Consider the following 24,595-nt stretch of genomic DNA (forward strand, 5'->3'; position numbering starts at 1 on the left):
TGCGCCGTCTCCCATCATTTGATCCATGGCGGAGCATCGATCGCGGGGATGAAGAGATTCTTGGAATTAACCAAGCTACCAGGTAAGGCAAATAAGCGTCTGCATAGGTATTATCGTGCCTGTGGCCAGAAGAAAACGCTTCGAAGCTGGATATGAGGTGATGGGTGTTGGCTAAAAGGCCTGGGGGGACAGGGTGGCGTCTATAATGTTGCTCTGGAACAAATTGATGACAGCTGGAATCTTCTCCATCCTGTAGCCTTGTGGGGCAGGAATTGCAGCAACAATGAGAATGCAAGGAGTTTGAGCGCAGTTCTTGCTGTCATTATATAATCACAACACCAGACAATTATCCAATGACGGAATCACACTGTGCTATTTTGAACGATTTACCATATTGGTACTGTAAGCCCGTTTGGCGTGTGTGGAATGGGAGAAAAAATCGTGGGGCTGGGGGAGAGTAGTATTGCCTTTAATTGGCTCTTAACGCGTCTCGTCACGTCCTCGTCACGTCCTCCCTCACGTCCATTCCAGAGCCATTTATTAAGTAGAAATCCAACTGCCTGTGCCGCTGTCATGTATCATAGACTCTCCTTTTTCGAGACCATCCTGCATTGTTTGACATAGCCCCGGATTATTTCCTTCCATTCGTTCAAAGCCGACTCTTCCCGCCTGACTTCTGTCCTTCGAACACGGAAGGACACCTGTGATCTCGTTCTTGCTCATTAGACGCACGGCCACAATGCCCCCCAGGACCTCCACTGGAAGTCGCGGTGGCTCAAGAGCTAGTGGGGTTCGCCGTGAGTAAATTCTCTCGGAACAAGACCGAGTATTGTATGCTGACACGTCCAAGCTGGTGACCCCGTACCATACAGGGCGAAAAGAAGATATCGACCTGGAACTGTGGCGCTGCGAGAGATTAGGCATTATCAGAGCAACACTAAACTGTTGCTCCTCAAGCTCCCATTCGCAAGACTAGTGAGTGCACCCTGATCGCGAACCTGGACAGACGCAGTGTCATGTTCTTTCCTCAAGTGCTAACGAGTCCGACGCAACTGAAGGTCCGCGAAATTGCGCTCTCGTTCGTACCTAGAGACCAAGAGTTAAGGTGGCAATCGCAAGCCATAATGGCGCTCCAAGAGGCGGCAGAGGCGTTTCTTGTCCATCTCTTCGAAGATACCAACCTCTGTGCGATACATGCCAAGAGGGTAACTATCATGCAAAAAGACATTCAGTTGGCAAGGAGAATACGCGGCGTTTGGGGCGGATTGGGTTAGTTGTATCAAAAGCCTGGACGGTATTTATTTGGTATATATGGACTCCTCTCTTGGCATTATCGGTGGAGAGAAGAGATGGACTCGATATTGGCGTCTGGAGCGGGCATTGGCATGGTGTTCCGGAATCGACTTTTTCACTGCTGTTTCGTTGAGACAATCATGCTCAAATCAAATCCCACTGGGATTAACTCGAGCATTGTCCTTGGTCTCTTAATAATATTATTTGATACCCTTTTTCTCCCTTTCTCCCTCCCTCTCCCTCTTTTTTTCCCTTCTTTTTCTGTCTTATTTTCTTTCTTCACTTTCCTTCCTTTCTTTTTCGGGTTTGCTGCTTGCTAGCGGCCGTTTCCCCGTTTGTAATAAAGGACACTATCTCGAATAAAGAAATTGATACTAATAAAGCCAGCCATTCCCATCTGAATGACGATGTTCTGATAATCAGTTGATGTAAGTACAACCTAGCTTGAGGTTACCTGCACAATCAGCATATTCGACCCGACTTAGCTCTTCGTTTTCATCCAAAAGCTCTCCTCACCCAATCACAACCATAATGCCTCCACGAGTCTTCAGGCGCGGCTTGTTTAAACCTATCAAGGCGCACCCTCTGCTTCCGGGGATCGGGATATTTCTCTGCCTCCCAGGAAGGTCCATATTGAAATGTGACCAGCAAGAAGGGTTGAAAGGGGGGATAGGACCTGTCCTAAGCCATCGCCCTCTTGTCAGAGCCTCCACAGTCAGTCAACTGGCCAGTGGCAGCCTTGCAGGTTGTTCACATTTTCACAGAAGTTGCCCAAAGTTGGCCCCAGCTCCTCAGCTTTCTATACTAACCCCGAATCAGGTTTCTGTGTCGGCGTCGTCTTGAGCGTCTTTTCCAAAGCACTTGTTGTAGTCATAGGTCTATGTGGGTTAATCATGTTGGTACGTTGAAGATGGTTATTTATTCCAATCACACTTCTAGCTAACGGAGTCTGAAACCTTCCGAGTATATCCAGGCACTCGATAGGTTTGGTTTCGATAGTATGGGAGTTCTTCGGAGAGTCATTGGGACGCCTCGTTGGAAATATCTGCTGAGCATGAACGACGGAAACATCGTCTTTAAGCTATCTTTCAGTACTACTCTCATCTTGGCCGCGCTTGTACGCATGTAGATTCTGCAAACAACTCTTAAACTGGGCGCGTTTGCCGCTTAAGCCAAGTCAATGCTTTTGGATTTGCCTGAATCAAGTCCTCCGTTTTCGCAAGAATCGCGGCGTTATACTCGTTGAGCCACTGTTTCTCTGGTTCTGTCAGCAGACTGACATCTAGCAAATTTCGGCAGAAAGGAACCATGGTGACATGTTCGAAGCCTAGGTAGGGTTTGTCTCCGAAAGATTTGTCCGTCTGCACCTCGGTAACTATTGCGACATTCTCGATTCTTATGCCGAATGAGCCCTCCTCGTAATATCCAGGCTCAATAGAAACGACGTTTCCTGGCGACAGTGCAACTTCCGTATATTGGACACGGGTACCGATTCCGATGGGACCTTCATGTACGTTCAAGTAGGAGCCAACTCCGTGGCCGGTTCCATGGCGATAGTCGAGGCCCTCGCGCTGGAATAAGATAAGCCTACGTGCAATCATGGGAGCTGTTATGAAAGAACAGGCGAGAATCAACTTACCCAGAGATGTTGCCGTGCCAGGGCATCGAGCGCAAACCCAGTCGTGCCTTTTGGGAAAATCGCCGTGTCCAGAGATATATTTCCCTTAAGGACGAGAGTATATGCGCGCTTTTCGAAGTCCGTGGGTGTGCCAAAGTGGAATGTTCGCGTTGTATCAGTAGTCCCGTCAAGGTATTGCGCTCCCGAATCGCAGAGATAGATTGAATTGGGGTCAATGACAGAGCAACTGCCTCGCTTCGGGCTGTAGTGGATGATGGCGGCACTGGGGAGCGTCATGTCAGAAGTGGGATGAAATCAGAGGCTTGGGCACATTTACTCACTTTGCCCCAGTTGAGGATATTGTGCTGAATGACAAGCCCACATAATCCCTCTGCCGACGGCGCAGTTCTTCCAGTTTGTCAGCAGCGTCGACCTCGTCCAGGACGGCTTTTTGATCTACCAACTGATCTTCCAGCCAAGCAAAGAATTCGATGAGCGCAGCACCGTCTCGAACATGACAGGCTCGCATACCATCCATTTCTGTGTCGTTTTTGATGGCCTTCGCGTCAGAGATGGGGCTGCGAACTTCCTCGACATTCTCATCCCCACCAAGGGCGAGCTTCAGCGCCCAGGATGCCTTCGTGGATATATGAAACCGAGGGCATGGGGAACCGGGAGCCGTTTCCTGTGGTTTGGCCGCATCACAAAGCTTCCTAACGTCTGTGAAAAGGTCACTATACGGTTTTATTGAGACCCCATTTGATTCCAAATACGCGAGTGTGTTAGCACCAAGCTGTTGCTTGTTAATATAAAGAGTGGCTGTAGTGGGTGTAACAATGGCGTAGGAGAAGAAGACAGGATTGTAGGGTATGTCAGAGCCCCTCAAGTTGAAGAGCCACGCGACCTCATCCAAGGCCGAGACGACAAACCCCATCGAGTTCTTCTTGGCCAGCTCCCGCCGTAACTCCGACAATTTCGCCTGGACATCCTTCCCACTGAATTTGTCGGGTAGAGTGGTCACAGCATTGGAAGGAGGATCGGGCCGGTCAGATCCCCAACAGAGGTCAACGAGATTCGTCTCGAGAGGAAGCAGTTCGGCTCCTCCACTCCGTTGAATCCTCTCTGATAATTTCTTCGCAGATGGTGCCGAGATGAGAGAAGGGTCGACAGCAACCACTTTTCCGCCAGCCGCCTCAGTCGCAGTCCACTCCTGCCAGGTTAGGCCTTCCTGGGTACCCTGTTTGAGAAGTTCCCAGTTTTCGTCCAGCTCCTGAGAGGCTTGGCTAAAATATCGACCGTCGGTAGCTAGAATAGCCTTCTGTTGTGTGACTACTGCGCATCCAGAAGAGCCAGTAAAGCCGCTAATGAATTCGCGACGGGCATGGCAGCGGGCGATATACTCAGACGCATGGCAGTCCTCAGATGGGATTACTGGATTCCGACATGGTTTTGATTAGCATAACGGTCCAATGGTCCCCGGGCGTCTCCTGGACAAGTGAGGGAAAGCCTACCGTAAACATCCACATGATGCTCCCGCATGAAGGTTCGAAGGCTCTTGAGACGGCTCATCGTCCCCTTCCCACTTTCCGTAGCGCCATCGACGGCACTGAACTTCGACGCGACGTCTTGCGGCTGAACTCGCGACATCAGAAATCTGCACCGGTGAGGGAGGGGTTGATCTAGCCGATAAGCTCTTTGTCGAGTAGGGAGAAGGTGAGTCGAGCCAGGAAATGTAAGCGGGAGGCAGAGAGAGAGGTTCCTGGCCCTACATAAACTACTCTTTCGCGCAACAGAGGGCCACATGCACGGTTAGCCCCGGAAGACTTCCCTACGAGAAAGGCGCGGTAGATATGGTCCAAGAGGGGGTCGGTTATCGCAGGTTAAGTTACTGAGTTCCTACTTCGGACTTCATAAGTGCCAATGTGGGAGCAATGATACCAGGGTCGATGCTTCCACAGGGAAGCTGCAAATTGCGGGGTTTGATTTCGTCAGAATAGGCACTGTGTCCCTAAGTACCATTGTACTTCGTTTTCAATTGCATGTACGAAGCAGGAAGCAGAGATACCGGACAATTGGAGGCTCTCTCCCTTTGTATGTCTGCGTTGCCTGACAGCGACAAGGTCCCGGGATTATTAAGTCGAGGTCTGGCTTGGCCATGCATTCATTACAATTGTATTGTCTTGACAAGTTCAGTCCCAGTAGTCAACGCACTTGTCGCAGGAGGAAGCAAACGACCCGACCGAGCTTGACTTACTGCAAATTACTCCATCATTGGTGGCAAGGGCACTTACTTCCCTTCATTGTAAGACAGCAAGACAACATTGAATACTTAATTGAAGGCTCATTAGCCCCTCTCCTCTCGCTCTCTCCACATTAATAATTTAGGCGTTCGAGCATTATTGATCTTTGGTGGAACAAAACCAAAACCCCGCCCCCACCTTACATTGATTGATGTCTACGTCCACACTGCACCTTGCAAGAATTGAATTGATCGCAGTTTACGAAGTAGTTCCTATCCAACTCCAATGCCGCTGTTCCTTGTACTTCGTACTTCGTACACGGCTAGAATTTAGAGGATGAGAGAGCACATCGAAGAACGCAGCCAAGCTTCGTTCGACAGCCCCATAGCCTGATACTGGCCGTTCTTGACACGCGCCTAACACTTACTCGCCAATCATGGCCTACATCAAGGAACCTTCCTCACTTCCTGAGGTCGAAAACGTGAGCATTTGTTTTTGAGTTTGCCCTTTTGTCATCTCATCATCTTCGCAGGATCATAACTGAGCATGCTTGAGGTTTTAGTTGATTCATGCTCTCTATGAACCTGTATCCCCGGCCATCGTTTCCCAGATCCAGGACGTCCTTCATCGGATACAGAGGTCCGACCAGGCTTGGGCCCTTGCTCGCGACCTGTTGTCTCGTCCGGACGAAAAGGTCCGGTTCTTTGGCGCATTAACATTGATTGTAAAGCTGAACACAGATAGGTAGGTGGATCGATGTACAGGCTTCATCTCTTCCCAGCCCTGACCTCTGCGCCTGGCAAAATGCTAATGATTCTATGATAGCTCCTCGCTCGGTGGGGACGAATTAAGCGAGCTCTTCACACGTCTCCTAGGCTGGTTCACAGAGTCGGCATTGGATACCTCCAGTGGACTTGTCACGAGGAAACTGTCGACTGCCCTTGTTACCTTTTTTCTTCATTTTCCCACCCACTGTTACCCGTGTTTACGGTATCTTATATGTTGCCTTCAACTGCGACGACACGCCAACCCCAACGACATTGACGATGCGTTAGCCTTCATTCCAAACCTTGAACCTCGCGCAATGCAAGCCTGTTTGCTTTTCGCAACCGACCTTGTGGAGGAGGCGGCAAAGGTTGATATGAATTCGGCAAATCAGTATGTTTGCGCCTGCAGCTCCGCTGTCCACGCATGTGAATTTAACATATCTCAGTCTACCCATCTACGAAGGAATTCGTGACTCGATTGAAGATGTAGCAGCCCTAATATCTCTTGGCCTGGACCCGGAAAGAGACGCAAGTTCTAGGTTATCTCTCCGGAGAAGCGCTATCAAATGCCTCCAGGTGCGGGATCATCCCTCAAATCACAAGGTCGTATGCTCGCGGGGATACGGAGCCAGGCTACAGATTATCAGCTAACAGAGGCATTCCCTTGCCAGCCATGGGCATCCTTTGCTCACCGTTCCCTACCGCGGTCTGACCCTCTTCTAGAACATCTCCGTAACCTCATCCCACGGGTTGTAAACGGACTGGCTGTCGCCTCGGATGACGCTACATTTGCCTCCTCGATGGAATTACTTTCCGAGCTCCTCTCCAATCATCATGGCTTCCTAACAGTACCACACATCCGCCTGCTCATGAACATGAGCGTTGGCCAGGTTGGTATTCGGTATTACGATCGTTTGATCCAGGGGGACTTCGATTTTGAAAACCTGCAATTTGGTCTATTCATGATTGCTCTTGCAGACTCCCAAATGGACACGCTACTCGCAGCTGAACCTGACCCGCTTTCTGAAAAGCTTCTTGAGTCGGTTTGTGGTCTTCTGGCTGCGAAGGGCTTTCCCGCAGTAGATGACCGAATCTTTACTCCAGCAGTCGAGTTCTGGTCCACATATGTCGAGTCCATGGCCGACTTTGGCGACGGCCAAGAAGCACTTGCTTCCAAAGGTAGAACATATGCTACCCAAGCCGTACATTTTGCATGTCAAAAAATAGTGTTTCCGCCCCCTCAAATTATTTCTGAATGGGATTCCACTGAGCGGGAGGGCTTTATGGACGCACGGAAAGATGTGGCGGACCTCTTGCAGTCTATGTATGCGATCTCGGGAAATAAACTGGTCTCTGTGTTTGTGGACCTCGCAGTACAAGCTACGGCATCACAGCTTTGGGCGGAGCTCGAGGCAGCTGCGTTCTGCCTAGGCGCGTTTGCCGATTGCATCGCAAGCGAGTCGGCGTGCGATGACGATCTGAGCATAACGTTTTCCCCGTCCTTCTTCGGCATCCTTCGACAGGATAACCAGAGCATACCTTTGCGAACCCGACAGTCATGCATCGCACTTATCGAGAAGTTCGCCGAATACTTCGAGCGAAACGTATCGAGCCTGCCGGACGCTCTCAATCTGCTATTCTCTGTTTTGGGCGACCCCTTATTGGCCGGGCCGGCATCTAAGTCTATACATAAGCTTTGCTCCTCGTGTAGGACTGTGCTTATTGGCGAGGTTGATACCTTTTTGGCCGAATATCGAAGGATCGTCGACCAGGCGCAGCTGGATTGTCTAGCAAATGAGAGGATCACTGGTGCGATCGGCTCCGTCATCCAAGCCTTCGACAACGACGAGGCCCAGGCAGCTACGATCCATCAACTGCTAGATATTTTTTCCGCCGATGCCCAGCGGTGTATTCTAGGCGCTAGGAGCGCCGAGCTCGTCGACGTAGACTCGAGCCTTCGTCGCTGCGGGCGCCGCTGTCTGGCAGATGTTCCCATCGCTGAAATTCCACTCCACGTTGGTCTCCGCGTCCTTCGATGTCTCGTTAACCTAGGCAAGGGTCTGCAGGCGCCCGCAGACGTCCCAGTTGATCTAGATACAGAAAAAACGAACTTGACTCGGCGACCTGACACGGAGCCCTTCCGCTCTGTGTATTCTCGCATACTGACCATAGTCACGGAGTTGCAGGTTACGTTCCCCTCGAGTGGTGAAGTCATCGAATCCATCTGCAATATCTTCAGAGCTGGCTTCTCGGAGACGGTCCCTGGGCCTTTCGTGTTCCCCCTTGCCACGATTTCTGGGTATCTGATTCGGCAGCCATTCTCTACTGCTAGAATCGGAGCCCTCATCGGCATGGCCTGCTCATTTGTTAGTTCGACAACGCCAAGGACCCAGGGCTGGGGCGACGTTATGCCTCTCACGTTGGACTGGGTCATCCGCCTTGTCCGCGAACTCCCTAGTAGGAGACATTCATCCCTTTTCAACTTTTGGACTACATACTAATGGGGAGAAGGTGTCGATTATGATCCTGAGCTCTCTCAGCACGCTATTGATTTCTGTTGTAGGCTCTTCGTGAAAGACCCTGGTGTTGTCCTCCTCCTCGAACCACAGGACTCCCTCGCCTTCTTCTTTTCCTTTACCCTTACCGTCCTTGACAGCCAAGAACCTCTCCCTAAGGCAGCTGCAGCAGAGTTTTGGGTAAGTTGATTTGATGATCGGTGCCCGGCATGTTAACATGGCGCACTAACACAAACCTCGCAGGCTACTTTTGCAGGTTACCGCGCACCTAACCAGCATCACCAGGAGCTAATCCAGCGCGTAATGCAAGAGCTGGGTCCGCTAATCATGCTCTCGCTCATGAGGAATATAGGAGGTAATGCTTCGCGAAGCGAGCTTGATAAACTTAGCGAACCCCTCAAGAAGATAACATCACTTCACCCAATGGCACAGACCTGGATGCGCGCAGCTCTCCTTCATCCGAGCTTTCCAAGTCAGAATATCTCCGAGGAAGCAAAGCTCTCGTTCGCAAGAAAAGTCATCAGGTATGGATAGATGTTACCCGGTCCAAATATATATATATATCTTCAGCTTCTAAGAAGGGACAGCCTCCGAGGAGCCCGCCAGACCAATCAGGTGGTAAGAGAGTTCTGGCTTGCTTCGAGAGGGAGCAAGTTTACTTATGCCACCTGAAATGGTGAACGAAACGAACCACGAAACGAGTAGTATGGCAATCTAGAAGAACCTCCTACAATCGACATTCCTCTATTCAACCCAAATGATATACACACGGACTGCCTAGCTGCAGAGCCGCTGCTATTTTACAAAGAGGGGTGGGGGGGAGTGAAAGGGGAATAAGGACTTGGAATGCCTTTTATAGCCCCACTGCCTGCCTTACTAGGTCCATTGTTTCCGCAGCCCTCAAGCGGGCTTTCTTTGCACCCTCACTTGCGACATGGTCGATGAACTTTCCATCGCCCTCGGTAAGAAGTCGTAGATAGCGATCCCTGATGCCGCCTAGGCCTTCGATAATCGACTCCGAGACCCGTTGCTTTAAGCCCCCTAGACTTACGTTTTCGCCGGATAGCGCCAAAGCTAGTTTCTCGGGCGTTCTGTTATCTTCGTCAAAGTACGCGAGAAGCTGGAGGAGGTTGGAGACGCCGGGCCGAGCGACAGGGTCGTACGATACAAAGTTATCGGAATCCGTCACCGCGCTCATTATTTTCTTCCTGATCTCCTCGGGCTCGTCTGTTATGAGGATCCGTGACCAATGGCTTTTATGTGACTTGGACATCTTTTGAGAAGGATCTTGCAAGGACATTATACGAAGGTCGGGTGCTGAATGTGTCTGTCATGTTAGCTGCCTTGTGCGTGCGGGTGGCGGCCCAAAAAAAAAAAAAAAAAAATCTTGTTCCACTAACATGTAAGGGTCGTAGGCGGAACTAAAAGCTTGCCGTAGATGCTGTTGAAGCCATTGGCACATTCCCTTGCGAACTCGAGGTGTTGACGCTGGTCATCTCCAACCGGAACATGCGTTGCCCTTGCACAGGGCTGCTTAGCTGACCGTTCCCAGATGAATCATAGCGGCTCAAGGGTGGAAGTACCTGTACACTAGAACATCCGCTGCCTGCAGGACGGGATATGAAAAGAGGCCCAGTTTCAGCGCCGACTTCACACCTTCATCTAAGACCGTGGCGGAGGGGGACATGGACAGTTTGGACTATGCGTGTATTAGCCTTGGCCACCTGGAAAGAAACTCAGCGCAGCCAACCTTCCACTGCGTCATACGAGATAAGTAACCCATCGACGCGTTACAACCCAGTATCCACATCAACTCTGAATGAGCAGGAACCTGTTTTACAAATATGTTAGCGGTATACCGCCGCGATATTATGTTAGTCATTTGACACGGGCTTACCGAGGATTGGTAAAAGAGCGCTGATCGGCTTGGATCAATTCCCGCGGCCAAGAGAGACGCCACGGATTCCCTTCGATTTCGTCGAAGGTCCTCGGGGGCAGACGGTAAAGTCATTGCATGAAGGTCGACTACAGAGTACAACAAATCAGACTGCTCGGCGGGCTCATCTTGAAGAGCCACCCAGCGCCGAACTGCACCAATATAGTTACCAAGATGAGGTGTTCCTGTGGGCTGGATGCCAGAGAAGATCACCCGATGGCTACTGAGAGAGCGTGTGCATATTCTGGAAAATGCATAGGCCGGCCGGGCCAGCCTTGTGCTTCTCGAAAACATAGTGAGTAGAGATGTGGTTAATCCTTGTGGCCTGGAAAGTTACGCAAGGAGATTGGCTTGTACGAGCTACACAGTCCCTAGGAAAGTTTCGAGATTCCTTCTGGTGGAAGAGGACAAGAAAGAATAAAGAAACTCCTTACCTACCTTGAATGCCGAGCCTCGCCGGGCCTTTCGTAGGATGGATGACTAATCACAACCTCCTTCAAAATGTAAACTACGAAGTACACCACCTAATGGGCCATGCACCCGGGACGTCCCGACATTGGATCGAGCGACATGGTGATCTACATACTTGAAAGTGGTGGTATTAATGCAGATTTGTTCACTGTCCATTCTCACAAGCTAAATGTATTATACACTATATCTACAACCGCAATTTTTGCATGTGTGGCGATGCTACTATGGCCGTGACCTAAAAAGGGCAATCAGGATCCCATTGTCTTGGATCGTCGGCTCCTCAGTAACTCCTCCACAGCGTCCGCAGATCCCAGCGAGCGATCGAGACCAAGATGACTCCACCTCTCCTCCAACTCCTGTGATATGGTAGATTCCGCGTCGCCACCGGCCGCTTAACACCCAGAGTTAGCAAACATCTTGATAGAAGTGAATGAATAGATCAAAGCGACACAAACACGAACCAAGTTTGCCAAATTCCCAGAGATTTGCCTTCATGCCAACCCCCGCGTAAGCGTGTTTCTGCAAGAACGCCAGCCATATTTGTACACTTTCAGGGTTCCCATCGCGAATTTGTATTAACCGCCGAACGGTGATTCTCTCGAAATTTTCTTGGGACTTCTTGAAAATGAAGTTGCTTCGGGGCACAGTCCATCGTTCGGTGATTCGAGGCAACGGAACAGGTCCAAAGGCGGGAAGTTTGAGGTAGTAGGCCGCTCGTAAGGCGAAATCTGCGAAAAACTCTAAACTCCGTACACTATAGGATCGTAACTGCAGGTCGCATGACGGAACTCCATACTCAGCTTCCCGGCGCAAGGGTCTGAGGTAAAGGGCTTGCACACTCCGAGGATATCTGAGGTAGGCTTCGCTTGGCTGCACCGAACTCTCCGATGTGCGACTGGTAGCATCTGCGATCTTTCCAGATCTTGACGAGTGTAAGCTAGGTGGCCAATTGTCAAATATGAAGCAAGGGTGCGTACGAGGAAGAGTGAAATCTCGGGACTTCCGTGCGACTCCGCGATACGAGTGCCTGCGCGGCAAGAGGGTAAGGATTGGACTAAAGAGTATGTATTAGGCTTTGATTTCCTCAAGACGCGAGCGAAGGGGTAGAAGTACTCTCGTGTGCCTAAGCGCGCGGCCCAACTGATATAGGGCCATTTTCGGGGTCATCTATGGTCTTGTTCAGATGCGGTCCCAAGTCCTTGACCAGAGTGCCCTTTAGCTTGCTCTCTATTTTTCTCGATCTCAGAAAAGTTCAAGAATGGATGTCGGGCCGCTGACATAAGCACCACGCCAGGACGGCAATAATAGACAGATCCCTGCAAGTGAGAAATATGCCCCACATCAACTTTCAGCTGATCTCTTGTCATCTCCAAAAAAAGAAGCCCTCGGTCAACAATTCTACGAAGATATAATCAAGGTCCAGGTATTAATATTGGTCCATACAATTGAGTACATTCAGGAAACCAGACCAACGATGATGAGAACGAATATGCATCGAGTCAACCGGGCAGATTGCACCATACTCGGACGACATCTCACGACTAATTTTAAAACAGAAAACAAGATCTGGCACTAATGACGCGCTTGACGCCTTTTTGTCTTATAGTACGCCTTCCTACCACTCATCTTCTTTTCCTGTATAGTGGAATACTTTGACTTGGACCGAGCTTTCAGGCCGCTGGTGGAAAGCACCTCTTGCGCGAAAGTCATCTTGCGCTCTCGCCTTGTCAGCCTAGCACTGTAGAAATCTGCGGAGCCTTCGACGACCTCGCCCACGTGGCAATACCGAGGTACGAGAGTTTTTGAAGCAGATTTCTTATAGTGTACTTTAGGGTTCAAGGCGCCCCGAAGACGCAAGATCTGGAAATCTCGTTTAAGTTCTGGGGTCAGTTTTGTCTTAGGAAGATCGAACCATGCGGGGCCTGCAGTATCTGTCTCGTCCTGGAACCATTCTGTTAGCGTTATAGTGGAAGAGATAAAGGTGAGAATATGGTGCTAGGGAGAATGGTAACAACAGGTCCAGGCATATCAGAGTAACTATGATATAAAAGCATCATTGGATAGAGGTGAATGACAGACCCAAGACGGGCGCGGTACACCATCAGATGCAATTTGCATCTCATCATCGATCGGTGCCAGGACTTGACGGTTCCAAAGAAATGGCGAACAACTTACGATACTCTTGGTAGACTCCAAGGTGGCTCTGGGTCCGATATTGTCTATCTGTTTCCTCTTGAGAGTGCCCGGGATGTCTGGAATAGGGTTTGAAGTCTTTGACTGAATCTTGAGCGCGTCTGGCTCACCCGGGCTCTCTTCGAGTCGATGCTCTGCGGATCGCAGGAGCTCCTCCACCTGGCTACTGGATAGTCCCATATGGTCCATGAGCGAAGGCTAGATTTAGATGTAGAGTAGGGCGCTGCCGTGAGGACGTGTGGACGTGTGAGATTCTCAAGAACATCTAAAGATAAGGTGTGTGGACAATGAAGTGAGGGAGGGAAAAAAAATGTTGCTAGGATTTGTCGTGGAAAATGTGCATATGGCAGTGCGATTACGTAAGGCGACTAACCAAGAGGCCCAACCGCCCTCGATGTTGTGCTTAACTGTCTCCCAAAGCAGCCTCACAATCATCGCTTCCCCCTCTACTTCTACCCCAACTCATCCACATCTGACTCCGGACGCGATCTCCCACCACGAAACGCGAGACTCGACATATAATTTTTTTTTTCGTCGACGGATTACGCACTATGGATCCTCAGCACGGACAGCCATCTTCGCATTCTCAAGACGGCCATCCGCAGGCTGTCTATGACACCAGCCAGGGCGGCCACTATGGTATATTCCTTTCCTCAGCCGATTAGTTTCCGGTTCTTCGCTTCTTGGTTGGACTAACACTCCCTAAAACAGGCGCCTGCGCGGCAGTAAGTAGTGTGCATTGCCACTGGGCATCTTCGTTTGAAGGTTATCTTCGCTGACACGTCGCTGCTAATAGCTCGCTGCCAAGGGCTTTGCGCCAGCTGATCTTTACACTGGGCCTTGGGCGAACGTACGTCTAGACAGTCCTTGATCGCACGTATTAGCTGGAGTGCACCAAGATTAACGTACCGAAATCACAGGTTCACCAAGGGCTTACTGGTCAGTATAAGGACATCCTCACCACTTACTGGCAGCACACTATCAACCATCTGGAGAGCGACACGCACGACTACAAACTTCACCAACTGCCTCTGGCGAGGATAAAAAAAGTTATGAAAGCAGATCCCGAGGTCAAGATGATATCTGCGGAAGCGCCAATACTCTTCGCAAAAGGATGCGACATATTCATAACCGAACTCACTATGCGAGCTTGGATTCACGCGGAAGAAAACAAGCGCCGGACTCTTCAACGATCTGACATTGCTTCGGCCCTCAGTAAATCAGACATGTTTGACTTCTTGATTGATATTGTCCCTCGTGAGGAGGCCTCATCCCATGCCAAGCGCGCTGCGGCGCAGTCGAGTGCAGGCGCGCAGGGAATACCCGTTGCACCTCCTACGACGTCACAACTCCCTGGCCAACACGGAGGCCTGACTCAACCCCCGAGTCATGGACAATCGTCTCATCAGATAGGACCAACCGACTACGGCCTTGCCGGGCATGCTATCGGTCCCGAACAAGATTACCGCCAGCCTGGCATGTACCCGGGCCAGGTCCAAGCCCCTCCGCCGGCACCGTATGGTCAGGCACAGCCGCCTATGTACGGTGAAATTGAAGGGATGTATGGCTATTCCACCATGCAACCACAGCAGGTAGGCCCCCACGTTAGCTATGGGTCATAGATGCATTCCGCTCATCCTCTCGCTTTCAGGGCCCTATATCTTCGGAAGATTTTGAATAGACCCATGGTCAGGTTTTCGCTGTGGAATGCGTCCTTGGCTCATTCCTGAGCAAGCAGCGACGTCGTTGGGGATCGAGACGTGGTTGAAGTAATCTGAAGATACCAGCTCGACGTGGTGCGACAGCCGCCTCTTGCGGTAGGCGTGTGGCTACAACTTCATCAGAGCAACATTATTTCATACCGAAGCGAGATGAAAAACTAGCCAGGGCGGCCGTTCGGCTCGACCCTTGTACCGTCGAGGTGAGCCTAAGAAGTGGATGCGCGAAGTCAGCCAAAACAGATACCCAGAAGATAAAGAAGAAAACGAACGTGACGTTTCCATACTTTTCAAGTAGAATTGGTCCATTCATCGCATCGACGCGGCCATACTTCTTGTTGCGGGTAGAAATATCGAAAAACTCGTCGTGATTGTCAGACTGCATTAGGTTGATGGTTTGCTGCAGCTCGTCGAGGTTCTCCTTTAACATGGCACCATTTTCTAAGCGGTCGACAAAGCCTGTGAGGTACTGGACGTCATTCGCCAATGCAGCCACGCCGTTCGGATTGATGTGTTTTACTTCAGGTGATAACGGGAGAGCCTGCCTTGTGAGCACATGGAGAACCAAATAAATGCAAGAGATTCTAGACGTACGAGGATTTTGTTGGCAGCGTGGCTAAGGGCGTCAAAGTAAATCAATTCCTTGATCTCCCGAGGCAACCCAAGGAGGGTTGAATTCATGATATTTGCCAGATAAGTCGTCAAGGTTTGCATGTAATTGCTTGTTTCTGAGGCAACGGTAGCCGCCAACCTGGGGAAGGCGCGTTAGCATTCCTCCATACAATTTCGTTTTTTGATACAACTTCGTTGACATGTCATACCAGTCATATTCGGCAGTATCCACGAGGTCATCGATCTTCGAGTTAACAAGCTCGAAAATGCGCTTCTCGGCTGTCTTTTTGTTACTACGAAATTGCTCAGTAGCTTCCAAAGTCACTGGGCCGCCTGCCGATGTAGATGAACGTGCTCGGATGAGGAGTTGCTCTAACTCGTGGCAGGCAATTTCGAAATGCTCCAGGTTGATTAAAATCTGGACAATCTGCCCCAGATACTGCGAGCTGAGTCGTTCAACGAGAGACTTGCAAACTTTGTCGACAAGAAGCTCGTCAAGAGCCTAACTTTGCGATTAGCGTTCCGACGAGACGATGCATACATCTAGGGTAGCCGGGGGCCATATTTGACTCTACCTTTCGAAGGGTTTCGTCAATGACGTTCGGGTGTTGGAAATGATCATCTGAGAAGAAATAAAACTGGTTGAGGAAGTTGCGGATATCAATGCAGCATAGCGGGTACATCTGAGAGAACGGCAGGACACAGGGAAAACTGTAAATGACGCTCTGTTAGGCAGGGAAACCAGGGAGAAGCAACGCCACAGACTTACCTTAATTCATGCGTTGGTTTCTCCGGGCTGAACCAGCTGACATTCACTACTTTTTCGTATTCCTCTGGTGATTGGATAGTCATAGGCATGTAATCATCCGTAGAGACGATCTACCAGAGCACATCGAGTCAATCAGTAAGCTACGCACACATTCAATCTCCGGGCCTCATGAATATAGACATACCTCCTGGAAATCCTCACTAAACCTCCGCTTAAGGAGCTCCGCGTATTTGTTGAATAAGGTAAGGAGAAAGTTGTCAAGCATTGCCACTGAGTATCCCCAGCCCTATGAAATAGTGGCGTTAGATCTGCCGAGTGAACATAGCTTCCCACTTCAAAAAAGAACGATGAGGCGTGAATGATCCAATCTTCGAAAAGTTCGCCTGGCTCTTACCTCCATTGTCTGGATGAATAGGGAGATAAACCCCTTGATTTTCAATAGCACCTCGGCGTCTGTAACATCATTCAGTGCCTTCGAGGTAAGGTTCACGGCAGCTTGGCACATCGAATCCCAGAGCTCCTCGACCTAGGCATAGCAAGTATTAGTACCTATCCCAGAAGTGAAGCTATAGTCCACGTGACGGATTGAGTTCAGGGGAAGGGGAGTGATAGAATAAGGTTGGCAGGGAGAGAAAAGGGCTTGAAATACATCAACTGCGGACCGTAACTGCGGTGCACGGCGCATGGTTGCCTTTTCGATGATAGCAAATCCAGTGATGCCCTCCAGTAGACTACTAAGGGATAGCTCGTCGTCTTCCAGTAAACTAACAGCAACAGGGAGCAGTAGGTCCTTCTGTTGTCGCCTGGTGGCAGAATATTCCGCACGAAACTTATCGATCTGTCCGAGGGCTTCGTATATATGAAGACATTCGAATAGAGGCGTGAAGTCAACCTGAAGTTCGTCGTTATCAAGCACATCAAACTCCTCTGCCTCATCTGATACAAGTTCGATAGCAGAGTTGAGCTTGAAGTTTGCCATAAACTTGTCGTCCTCTACACGCTTTCGTTGTCTTGTTCTCCGCAGTTCTGTGTGGTAAAAGGCGACCTCTCCGAGAAATTGCGATGTCTCTCTTATTCGGAAGAGCCAAGTATTCAGATCCGTCATCACTGCCTCTGAGATAACTTTCTGGGACGCCGGGATGGATTTCTGGATGATATCAGCCAGCCTCTGCTGGGTTGCATATTTGTTTTGGACAGTGGGAATAATGTGCTCGTTCTGAAGATCATCTAAAGACTTGAGGGCGGCGTAGTATTTCTTCTTTCTAATTAGATCATGGGTCTGGTTGACAGCATGAAGAATGTTTAAAGAGCCTCGCAACGCGTCGGAAGCATCTGTGATATTCTGTCGAATAGCCCTTGTGTTGACAAGTGCCTGTTTCTGTTCCGCTAGTATCTCCGTACTGGACTGGATGGACTGATTCAATTTGAGGATTTCGTCGGTCAGGAGAACTGTTTCCTCACGGATCGATTGCAGTTGATTGACGGATCGAAGGAACTCTTCATGGCGGGTCAATCCTATCCTCTCAATATCGGCCTCCCTGTCGTCTGAGTATTCCCCCAGACTTTGTAGGAGCGTGGCCGTCCGCTCGGTGCTCGCGGCATCCTTGAGGACGTGGATTAACTGATCAATAAACTCAGAGTCTGAAGAGGGGGATATAATCTACGGGAGAAAGCAATGTTAGGTCAGAATGCAGAAAAAGGTCTCGGAGACGAACCTGGTCAACTGCAGAGCCATAATCCTCATAGACGAGGGTTCTGCGCGGGAGTGGTTTGGCCATGACTCCACTAGACAGCAATCAGATCGAACCCTAACACCCAGATAAAGATCATTCATATGTACCAGTGAAATCGAAGCGAGCAGTAAGGAGAGTTGAAATTCGCCCTCCCGTCGAAACGTCAAGGAGTATGATTAAAGAGAGGAATGCTGACTAAGTGGTCGACGGCTCTCCCACTACCCAAGTCTCAACTCCAACTGCAGACACTCATCGATCGACAAAGGATCAATCAGAGACCAATGAGCCAGTTGCAGCGAGCATAGTCATGGTCTCGTTTAAGCCGTTTATTGGTTATTGGCTACCGAGACTCTGGTATTCCATATCTGGGTACATAGATCATTCAGTTGGCATTCCTTTCTGATGCCGATGCCCTCATCCCCACGATGCAAGCCTTGAGAGAGCGCATTCTGGGAGAATTCTATTATTTCTTGCGTTTCTTATTTACCGTGAAACTTTGATTATAATATAATCCCCTATCAAAAAGTGTAATTCATAAACAACTCCTCCTGCCAGTGATTGGAAGGAACATCAAATCACTTCTTGTTTAAATGAGTAGAGTGCGTGGTACTCATCGTCACCTCCGAGTCTCGAGGTTCAGCATAACCACACCTCCACACTCAGTCACTAGCTGCAGTCGTGGAGATGAGGATTTTCGGAGTCAGTTACCCTCTGCTACCCAGCCAAGGGCGATGTGAAGAATCGTAAAGGATGTTGGCCCAATGTGTAAGGAGAAAAGAAGAAATTAGAAAAAGTATGACTAGACGACCAAACCATGTGTCGACGTTTGGTGCCTGTTCTCTTGGAGCCGCCATCGTAACCGTAGCTACATGGGAGATAGATGATAAGATCAATACCACATTTAACAAGAGACCCGTCCGGGCGGGAAGGTGCGTTCAAGCCAAAAGTTCGAAACCGTCGATGGTCGCACCTTCTAGATATTTCACCTCGGCGCTCCCAGGATTGGGGCAATTCAAGCCATCCTCCCAGCACGGCTTCAGCTTCCCTCTCCCACCCCTTCCAGCTCAACGCTTCTTTCTCTCCCCGCAAAGACAAAAAAAAAAGGCTTATCGATTGAGAACTTCCAAGTAGTTCGGGCCCGGCAAGAAAATTTCAGCATCTCCAATGACGAGCCCAAATCCGTGGAGCAAAACGGGTCTGGGGCTCAAAGGTGACAGCCCTGATACCGCCCTACCTGCCCCTAATTCTCCCCAGCCTTGTCTCTCCATGGGAGGCCATCAAGAGGCGCGAACGGCCGATCCCCAAATTCCCAAGACTCCCCCCTGCATCTCGAATGCACCTGGTTCAACACAAGCCGGGACCCCCATCGAACCACCCAGCGCTTTGGCTTGTATGCCAATGGCAGTCATCGATAAACAAGCCTCTGAATCGCAGCGTGATGCTCGAAAGCTGTCACCAACGGCCTCTTGTTTCCAGCCGAGTTCGAGCTTTCTCGTTAACAGCCGCCACGACGCTCTAGGTGGATCATATGCCCCCCTCATGTCGCCCTACGCCGCGATGACTTCACAGTTATCGAGTGCCGAGCTTGGGGTCTCCCGTCACCTCCTTTTCACATCATCTAGCAGCACCGTCATCCCAGCAGATGTCGATGTGTTTATGGAAGTAAGTGCTTCTGGCCAAAAGTCTCTCTAGCATCTCAAGATTGACGGTATTGTTACAGACTCTGCGCCAGCTCGGATTCCAGTGCAAGGGCACAAGGGTCTCGCAAGCCCTTGGGACATTCACGTCTGTCTACTTCACGGACATTCGGGATGCGTGTTTCGTATTTGCAAATTCCTACCGCTCGCACATGAATTGGAATGTTCAGTATGTGTCCGGCATCACAAATGCGAACCCGCCTCCAAGCTGTACAGCGTTGCCAGAAGGTCAAATAATGGTCGTCGCAACCGTACAGTCTGGTGTGAAGCTTGACGACCACGGTGCGGAGGCCGCCATTTGTCAGTTGCTCCATTCCCATTCGGAAATCTTCTCGATGAAGCAGCTAGCCCCCTTCCGGGGCGGAGTATTCAGGGTCATCGTTGAATATTGTGACGCTGGAGCGGCGCATAGAGCGGTGACAAGACTTACCGGAATGGCCATAGAGGTACGGAGGCCCATGGATATTTTGCTTGAAGCAGCGCTAATCCATAACATCTGAAGGGGGTGCAAATCGAGGCGACCGCGCATTCCCAGGACCTTACTACACCTTCCAATAGGTTTCTTCAAATCCCTGCGGATCAGATGATTCACCGAGAAGGGTACGTGGGTGAGATCTCCTGCATCAGTGAAGAATCACCCAGTCGAGCGGATGGCCCAGGGTATAAGCAGGTGGGTGGAATTCAGCAACAGGTTGAGCGGTTGCCCATGTCGCCAGACTCGCTGCGGTCTCCGGGAAGCATGTATTCGGTCGTAAGATCTCCTGAAGCATTGGCCTATCCAATGAGTCCTAGTCTTCCACTCGATTCCGACCTTGCTCCCCTCCCCGCCTTTGCGGCGCGTGCGGTCGGGTCGGAAATGGTACCTCGTCATCGATCGCGTGGGGGGCTCGAGACACGTCAGCATACGCATAACAATGAGAGATCAGGCTTTCGACGTCAAAATGCTTTGCGTAGCATTAGAGGGTCTCATTACACCACCTCAAGCCACCATAACCACGTCGATATTAACCGGATCAGAGAAGGAACAGATGTTCGAACGACGGCAAGTTTCGATGCCCCGACCCAAGAAAATTCCCCCGCCTAACATACTTCGATAGATCATGCTTCGAAACATCCCAAACAAGGTTGACCAGGCTATGCTTAAACGGATTGTCGATGAGTCGAGCTGGGGGAAGTACGACTTCATGTATTTGAGGATTGATTTTGCAAATGACTGCAAGTAAGTCTGCTCGCCCAGCGCCACCAAGGGGAAAGCTTCCTAACCATCGCCGAACTGTACAGCGTGGGATATGCGTTTATAAATTTTGTTGATGTAAGTGGTTCAGCCGGCTTTGAATCTCGCCTTCGGCTCATCCAGACCTAACTCGCGAAATAGCCTCTTGACATCATTGACGTGCGTGACCCAGTTGACATGGACCTGATCATTTTCTTGCAACTTACAATCCGTAGTTTATGAAGGCTCGCGGGAACCAACGATGGTAAACTCTGTTAGCAAAGCCTCCCTGAGATGCACACACTAATATCTATAAAAGGAATTGTTTCAAGAGCGACAAGGTTGCGGAAATATCATATGCGAGTATGTGGATACAAGGACACTTTGCTGGGAGGCCAATGACCTGCTTATCCCTCTAACCCACCCTAGCCATCCAGGGAAAAGATTGTCTCGTCCAGAAGTTTCGAAATAGCTCCGTGATGCTGGAGCCACCTCACTATCGGCCCAAGGTAAGTAAAGAAAGGAACCAGGAAGCTGTCTTTGAAACTAAACATCCGAAGCTGTTTTTTACCTCCAATGGTCCGAAACCTGAGCTAGCTGGCCAGGAGGAGCCATTCCCGAAACCCGATAACCAGTCCAAGATGAAAAGGAGCTGTGAGAACGCCGAGCACGTTGGTATGTACCCGGGAGGAGGCAAAAATCCGGCCATGCGGGTGTTAACTTAGACGGCCTAGGCCTTTTCACCCCAAACGCAGGCCAACACTTTCGTGACGAACAACGCCGCCGGCGTTCACAGTATGATCGCGGTACGAGACTAGCAGCCCTCGAGGAGTATGAGTATGACGCTTCCATCCAGCATCCCCACGACCAGCGCTACTAGGTAGCTGGGGTCAAGGGATAACGATTCTTTCTTCGTGGGATTGACTGCCTAATGCCTCGATTTTTTTTTCTTTTCTTTTATTTCTTCTTTTTTTTTCTCCTTTTTTTGCCTCCGCCTATACCCAGAGGTAGGCTCCAAATATTTGTCGCATAGTTTAAGGCCGAATGACAGGCCATGAATGTTGATCTAGGCTCGTAGTAGCCCAGGACGGTGGTAACTGGCAGAGCTGCATTCCTGTCCTAATTCAGTACTATGAGAGATGATCCGCATTGCCGGATAATCACGTTGGCGATATGCCGTTCATTCGGGCAGAGGGGGAAGAGGCTTTCGCGAGCGACTCGTAGAAAATGGTACAGCAGTTTCATCATCCACTTGCGACTTTATCCTAGATTGTTTGGGCAGCCCTTGACACAAGTCGCCTCGGCCTTCCCAAGGTTGGCTCTGGGGTGACGGAGGATATTCCCGCCTCGTTGCCGTAAACGGCTGAGATTGGCAAAGCAGCTCCCCCTTTTCCGAAGCACACCGACATGGCACGCCGTCCTCGAAGGCATCATTATGACAACCGACTGGGCCGCCAGATTCAGTGGGCGGGGTTTGTTGTGGACGCAAGGGGCTGCCCAAGCCTAAGTTTGGTCGATTGACACGGGTGAGCATTCTCGATAGACTGTCCTTGTCCAGAAATGGTGCGTCGGCTTGAGACTGCCAGAGAAGCGGGGTTGAGGCATTCGCTATAGAACGAGAGAAGATGATCAATACTAAGCATGACAGGAGTAGTACGGACTGCCCGATTGACATGCGTTTCTGGAACACAACCTCGTCAGCGAGAACATTCAATCTTGACGAAAGCGCGACAAGTTCGCTCTGAGAGTGCTCCCTCTGGGTCTCTAGGGCGATGACTGTCGATTGCCAGATCTGGTCGTACTGTTGCTGGAGACTATCTAACTCTGCCCGTACGGTGCGATTGAAAGACTCCATGAGATCCTCGAGCTTGAACAGCCTTCGTTCTTCGATTCGTACAAAGGCTTCTTGGAAATACTTGGACTGGTCCTCGACGTACTTGAGAGTCCAGGTTACGTTAGCCTCCAAGAGTTGGAGACGCTTCGTTATGGTTTTAAAGAAGCTATCCTGAACGATGGGCGGGGCTGGTGAATTTGCCACAGCAGTGGTGGTTCTGTCTTTGGAATGAGTGGCTGGTATCTCGGGTGCCTTGAGCTGTGATGAAGAACTAGTCGTCTCGGAAGCGAAGTTAGATGAGACATTTGCACTCCGGGCTTGCTCTTCAACAACCAATGTTGGCGTCTCCCCATCAATGGAGGCCGGAGTGTCTCCACGAGGTCGCAGGGAGGTGCTTGCTGAGTCCTGGTTTGGGTCCGGCACTAAAACCCGTGGAACATCTGAGGAGTCTGTCCTCTGTCGGCGGCCAGATGCGTCCATACTTGGCTCGCGAGCAGTAATGGTGCTCGGATGTCCAGCTGTTGCCGGGAATGCTGGACATGTCTCATCAAGCAGCATCTCCGAGAAGAGAAGGACATCAGGTAATGGAGACAAGCCATATTCGCCAATTATAGCTGCGCCGCTCTCATCGTTTGGTGGAGCACCCTCCAGTCTCCGTAAGTTGGTGGCGCCACTGAAATCTTCCTCTTCGGCACCAGGTTCTGTTTCCTTCCACGATTCCATCATTCGCGTACCGTGGACACGGAGTAGAGACACCGGACAAAAGTACTCGTTTCCATAATGAGTTATGAACTCGACCCGCACATACTTCGCCCAGATTTGCGGATTATCGACCAGAAAGGGTTGAATATCCCTCGAGTTTTTGGCCTCAAAAGTACCCAAAAAGCGCCACTTGTCAGCCTTGACAGGATATCGATCACTAACACTCACACGAAAGTGTCGGACCATGCTAGAAAAGAACTCGAAGTTTGCTAACACAACCGTGTCAACTAAAATGTCATCGCTTAGTTCAACAATGGCATATTTCTCTTCGGCTTGACACTCAAAGAGCATGTAGGAATCCTTGTTCTCTAAAAGAATCGCCTTTGCATTTTTTGTCCCCGGACTCGTCTTCAAAACGGTCGCGCCAGCATCAAATGACGAGTAAGAGAATCGTTCTTTGCATGTCTTGCCGGCATCTTTGCTGCGATAATACTGCGTTTTTCCATCGTCATAGAGCACCTTGACAGGCTCGTCGCTAGCCTGTGGTTGAATAGGTGGGTTTGAAGGTTCATCGCGTGAGTCCGAGAGAACTTCAAAATTAAGAGGGATCTCCGCGTCGTCGCCGAGACTATCGAGGCTTAGATCGACTACATGGTCGCTGTGGTGTCGCGCGGGACCAGGCGGCCGCCGTTGCAGCTCTTGGGGATCTTGGCCACGCTGGCGGAGCATCAGTTCCTTCCATTCTTCGAAAGAAAGGATTGGATTGTTGCGGTCTCCGAAAGAGGCAGCTGCGTCTGAGGGTCCCGGATCGGTCTCACCCAGGGTTGTGCTCGCTGTTGTGCTCGCTGTTGGCCTCTCCGGAGTGGAAGATTGCGTGAACACAGGCGTTGCCCAACTAGCCCGCAGACATTGTTGAGGCAGAGTATGGGTTATGTAGTTGACGGTTTTAAAGGGACATGCGGAATGAGCCTCGTTTTCGCCTGGCTGGGTATATGCTGCTGCAACACAGGTCCATATGGAGAGGTGTAATATGTAAACGCGCCAGGAATAAAACGGATAGATCTTCATAGTGGTATCATTGCGATGCTGGCTTGGAGAGACAGCAACACTTTCCGGATCACTACCCAAGCAGGCTAAGTTAGAATTATCTCGACTCCAGATTAAGCTAACACTGTTCTTATATAAGCATTGTAACCTAAAAAAAGTAGTATATATATATATATATATATATATATATTATATATTATTATTATTATTATTATTATTATTATTATTATTAGAAG

General features: G+C 50.1%; 7 protein-coding genes and 1 pseudogene across 7 annotated transcripts; 3 read left to right on the forward strand and 5 right to left on the reverse strand.

Moving 5' to 3' along the window:
* Positions 1–2,438: 2,438 nt before the first annotated feature.
* On the reverse strand, positions 2,439–4,558 carry SAPIO_CDS3020 (putative Xaa-Pro aminopeptidase P; the record flags this gene model as incomplete). The annotated part of the gene is made up of 4 exons (XM_016785902.1): positions 2,439–2,864; positions 2,933–3,194; positions 3,253–4,342; positions 4,423–4,558. The coding sequence occupies 4 exons, from the start codon at positions 4,556–4,558 to the stop codon at positions 2,439–2,441; spliced, it is 1,914 nt and encodes a 637-aa protein (XP_016644684.1).
* A 1,029-nt stretch (positions 4,559–5,587) lies between these two features.
* SAPIO_CDS3021 (Uncharacterized protein) lies at positions 5,588–8,968 on the forward strand (the record flags this gene model as incomplete). Its single annotated transcript, XM_016785903.1, has 8 exons — positions 5,588–5,632; positions 5,714–5,895; positions 5,977–6,309; positions 6,365–6,524; positions 6,590–7,097; positions 7,146–8,375; positions 8,430–8,614; positions 8,678–8,968. The coding sequence occupies 8 exons, from the start codon at positions 5,588–5,590 to the stop codon at positions 8,966–8,968; spliced, it is 2,934 nt and encodes a 977-aa protein (XP_016644685.1).
* Positions 8,969–9,287: 319 nt separating this feature from the next.
* On the reverse strand, positions 9,288–10,121 carry SAPIO_CDS3022 (uncharacterized protein; the record flags this gene model as incomplete). The annotated part of the gene is made up of 3 exons (XM_016785904.1): positions 9,288–9,751; positions 9,835–9,953; positions 10,018–10,121. The coding sequence occupies 3 exons, from the start codon at positions 10,119–10,121 to the stop codon at positions 9,288–9,290; spliced, it is 687 nt and encodes a 228-aa protein (XP_016644686.1).
* A 968-nt stretch (positions 10,122–11,089) lies between these two features.
* Positions 11,090–13,223, reverse strand: SAPIO_CDS3023 (uncharacterized protein; the record flags this gene model as incomplete). Its single annotated transcript, XM_016785905.1, has 4 exons — positions 11,090–11,232; positions 11,303–11,569; positions 12,461–12,782; positions 13,017–13,223. The coding sequence occupies 4 exons, from the start codon at positions 13,221–13,223 to the stop codon at positions 11,090–11,092; spliced, it is 939 nt and encodes a 312-aa protein (XP_016644687.1).
* A 362-nt stretch (positions 13,224–13,585) lies between these two features.
* On the forward strand, positions 13,586–14,656 carry SAPIO_CDS3024 (uncharacterized protein; the record flags this gene model as incomplete). The annotated part of the gene is made up of 4 exons (XM_016785906.1): positions 13,586–13,673; positions 13,746–13,759; positions 13,831–13,884; positions 13,955–14,656. The coding sequence occupies 4 exons, from the start codon at positions 13,586–13,588 to the stop codon at positions 14,654–14,656; spliced, it is 858 nt and encodes a 285-aa protein (XP_016644688.1).
* A 257-nt stretch (positions 14,657–14,913) lies between these two features.
* SAPIO_CDS3025 (uncharacterized protein) lies at positions 14,914–17,911 on the reverse strand (the record flags this gene model as incomplete). The annotated part of the gene is made up of 10 exons (XM_016785907.1): positions 14,914–14,961; positions 15,021–15,293; positions 15,347–15,503; positions 15,574–15,866; positions 15,940–16,075; positions 16,134–16,243; positions 16,318–16,419; positions 16,528–16,659; positions 16,783–17,793; positions 17,849–17,911. The coding sequence occupies 10 exons, from the start codon at positions 17,909–17,911 to the stop codon at positions 14,914–14,916; spliced, it is 2,325 nt and encodes a 774-aa protein (XP_016644689.1).
* A 1,119-nt stretch (positions 17,912–19,030) lies between these two features.
* On the forward strand, positions 19,031–21,656 carry SAPIO_CDS3026 (uncharacterized protein; the record flags this gene model as incomplete). Its single annotated transcript, XM_016785908.1, has 8 exons — positions 19,031–19,528; positions 19,587–20,009; positions 20,066–20,314; positions 20,661–20,782; positions 21,096–21,139; positions 21,206–21,285; positions 21,337–21,451; positions 21,532–21,656. The coding sequence occupies 8 exons, from the start codon at positions 19,031–19,033 to the stop codon at positions 21,654–21,656; spliced, it is 1,656 nt and encodes a 551-aa protein (XP_016644690.1).
* Positions 21,657–21,956: 300 nt separating this feature from the next.
* SAPIO_CDS3027 lies at positions 21,957–24,380 on the reverse strand (annotated as a pseudogene; the record flags this gene model as incomplete).
* Positions 24,381–24,595: the final 215 nt, after the last annotated feature.

This window comes from Scedosporium apiospermum (genome assembly GCF_000732125.1).
Source record: "Scedosporium apiospermum strain IHEM 14462 chromosome Unknown SEQ_SAPIO_0087, whole genome shotgun sequence".
Taxonomy (NCBI): domain Eukaryota; kingdom Fungi; phylum Ascomycota; class Sordariomycetes; order Microascales; family Microascaceae; genus Scedosporium; species Scedosporium apiospermum.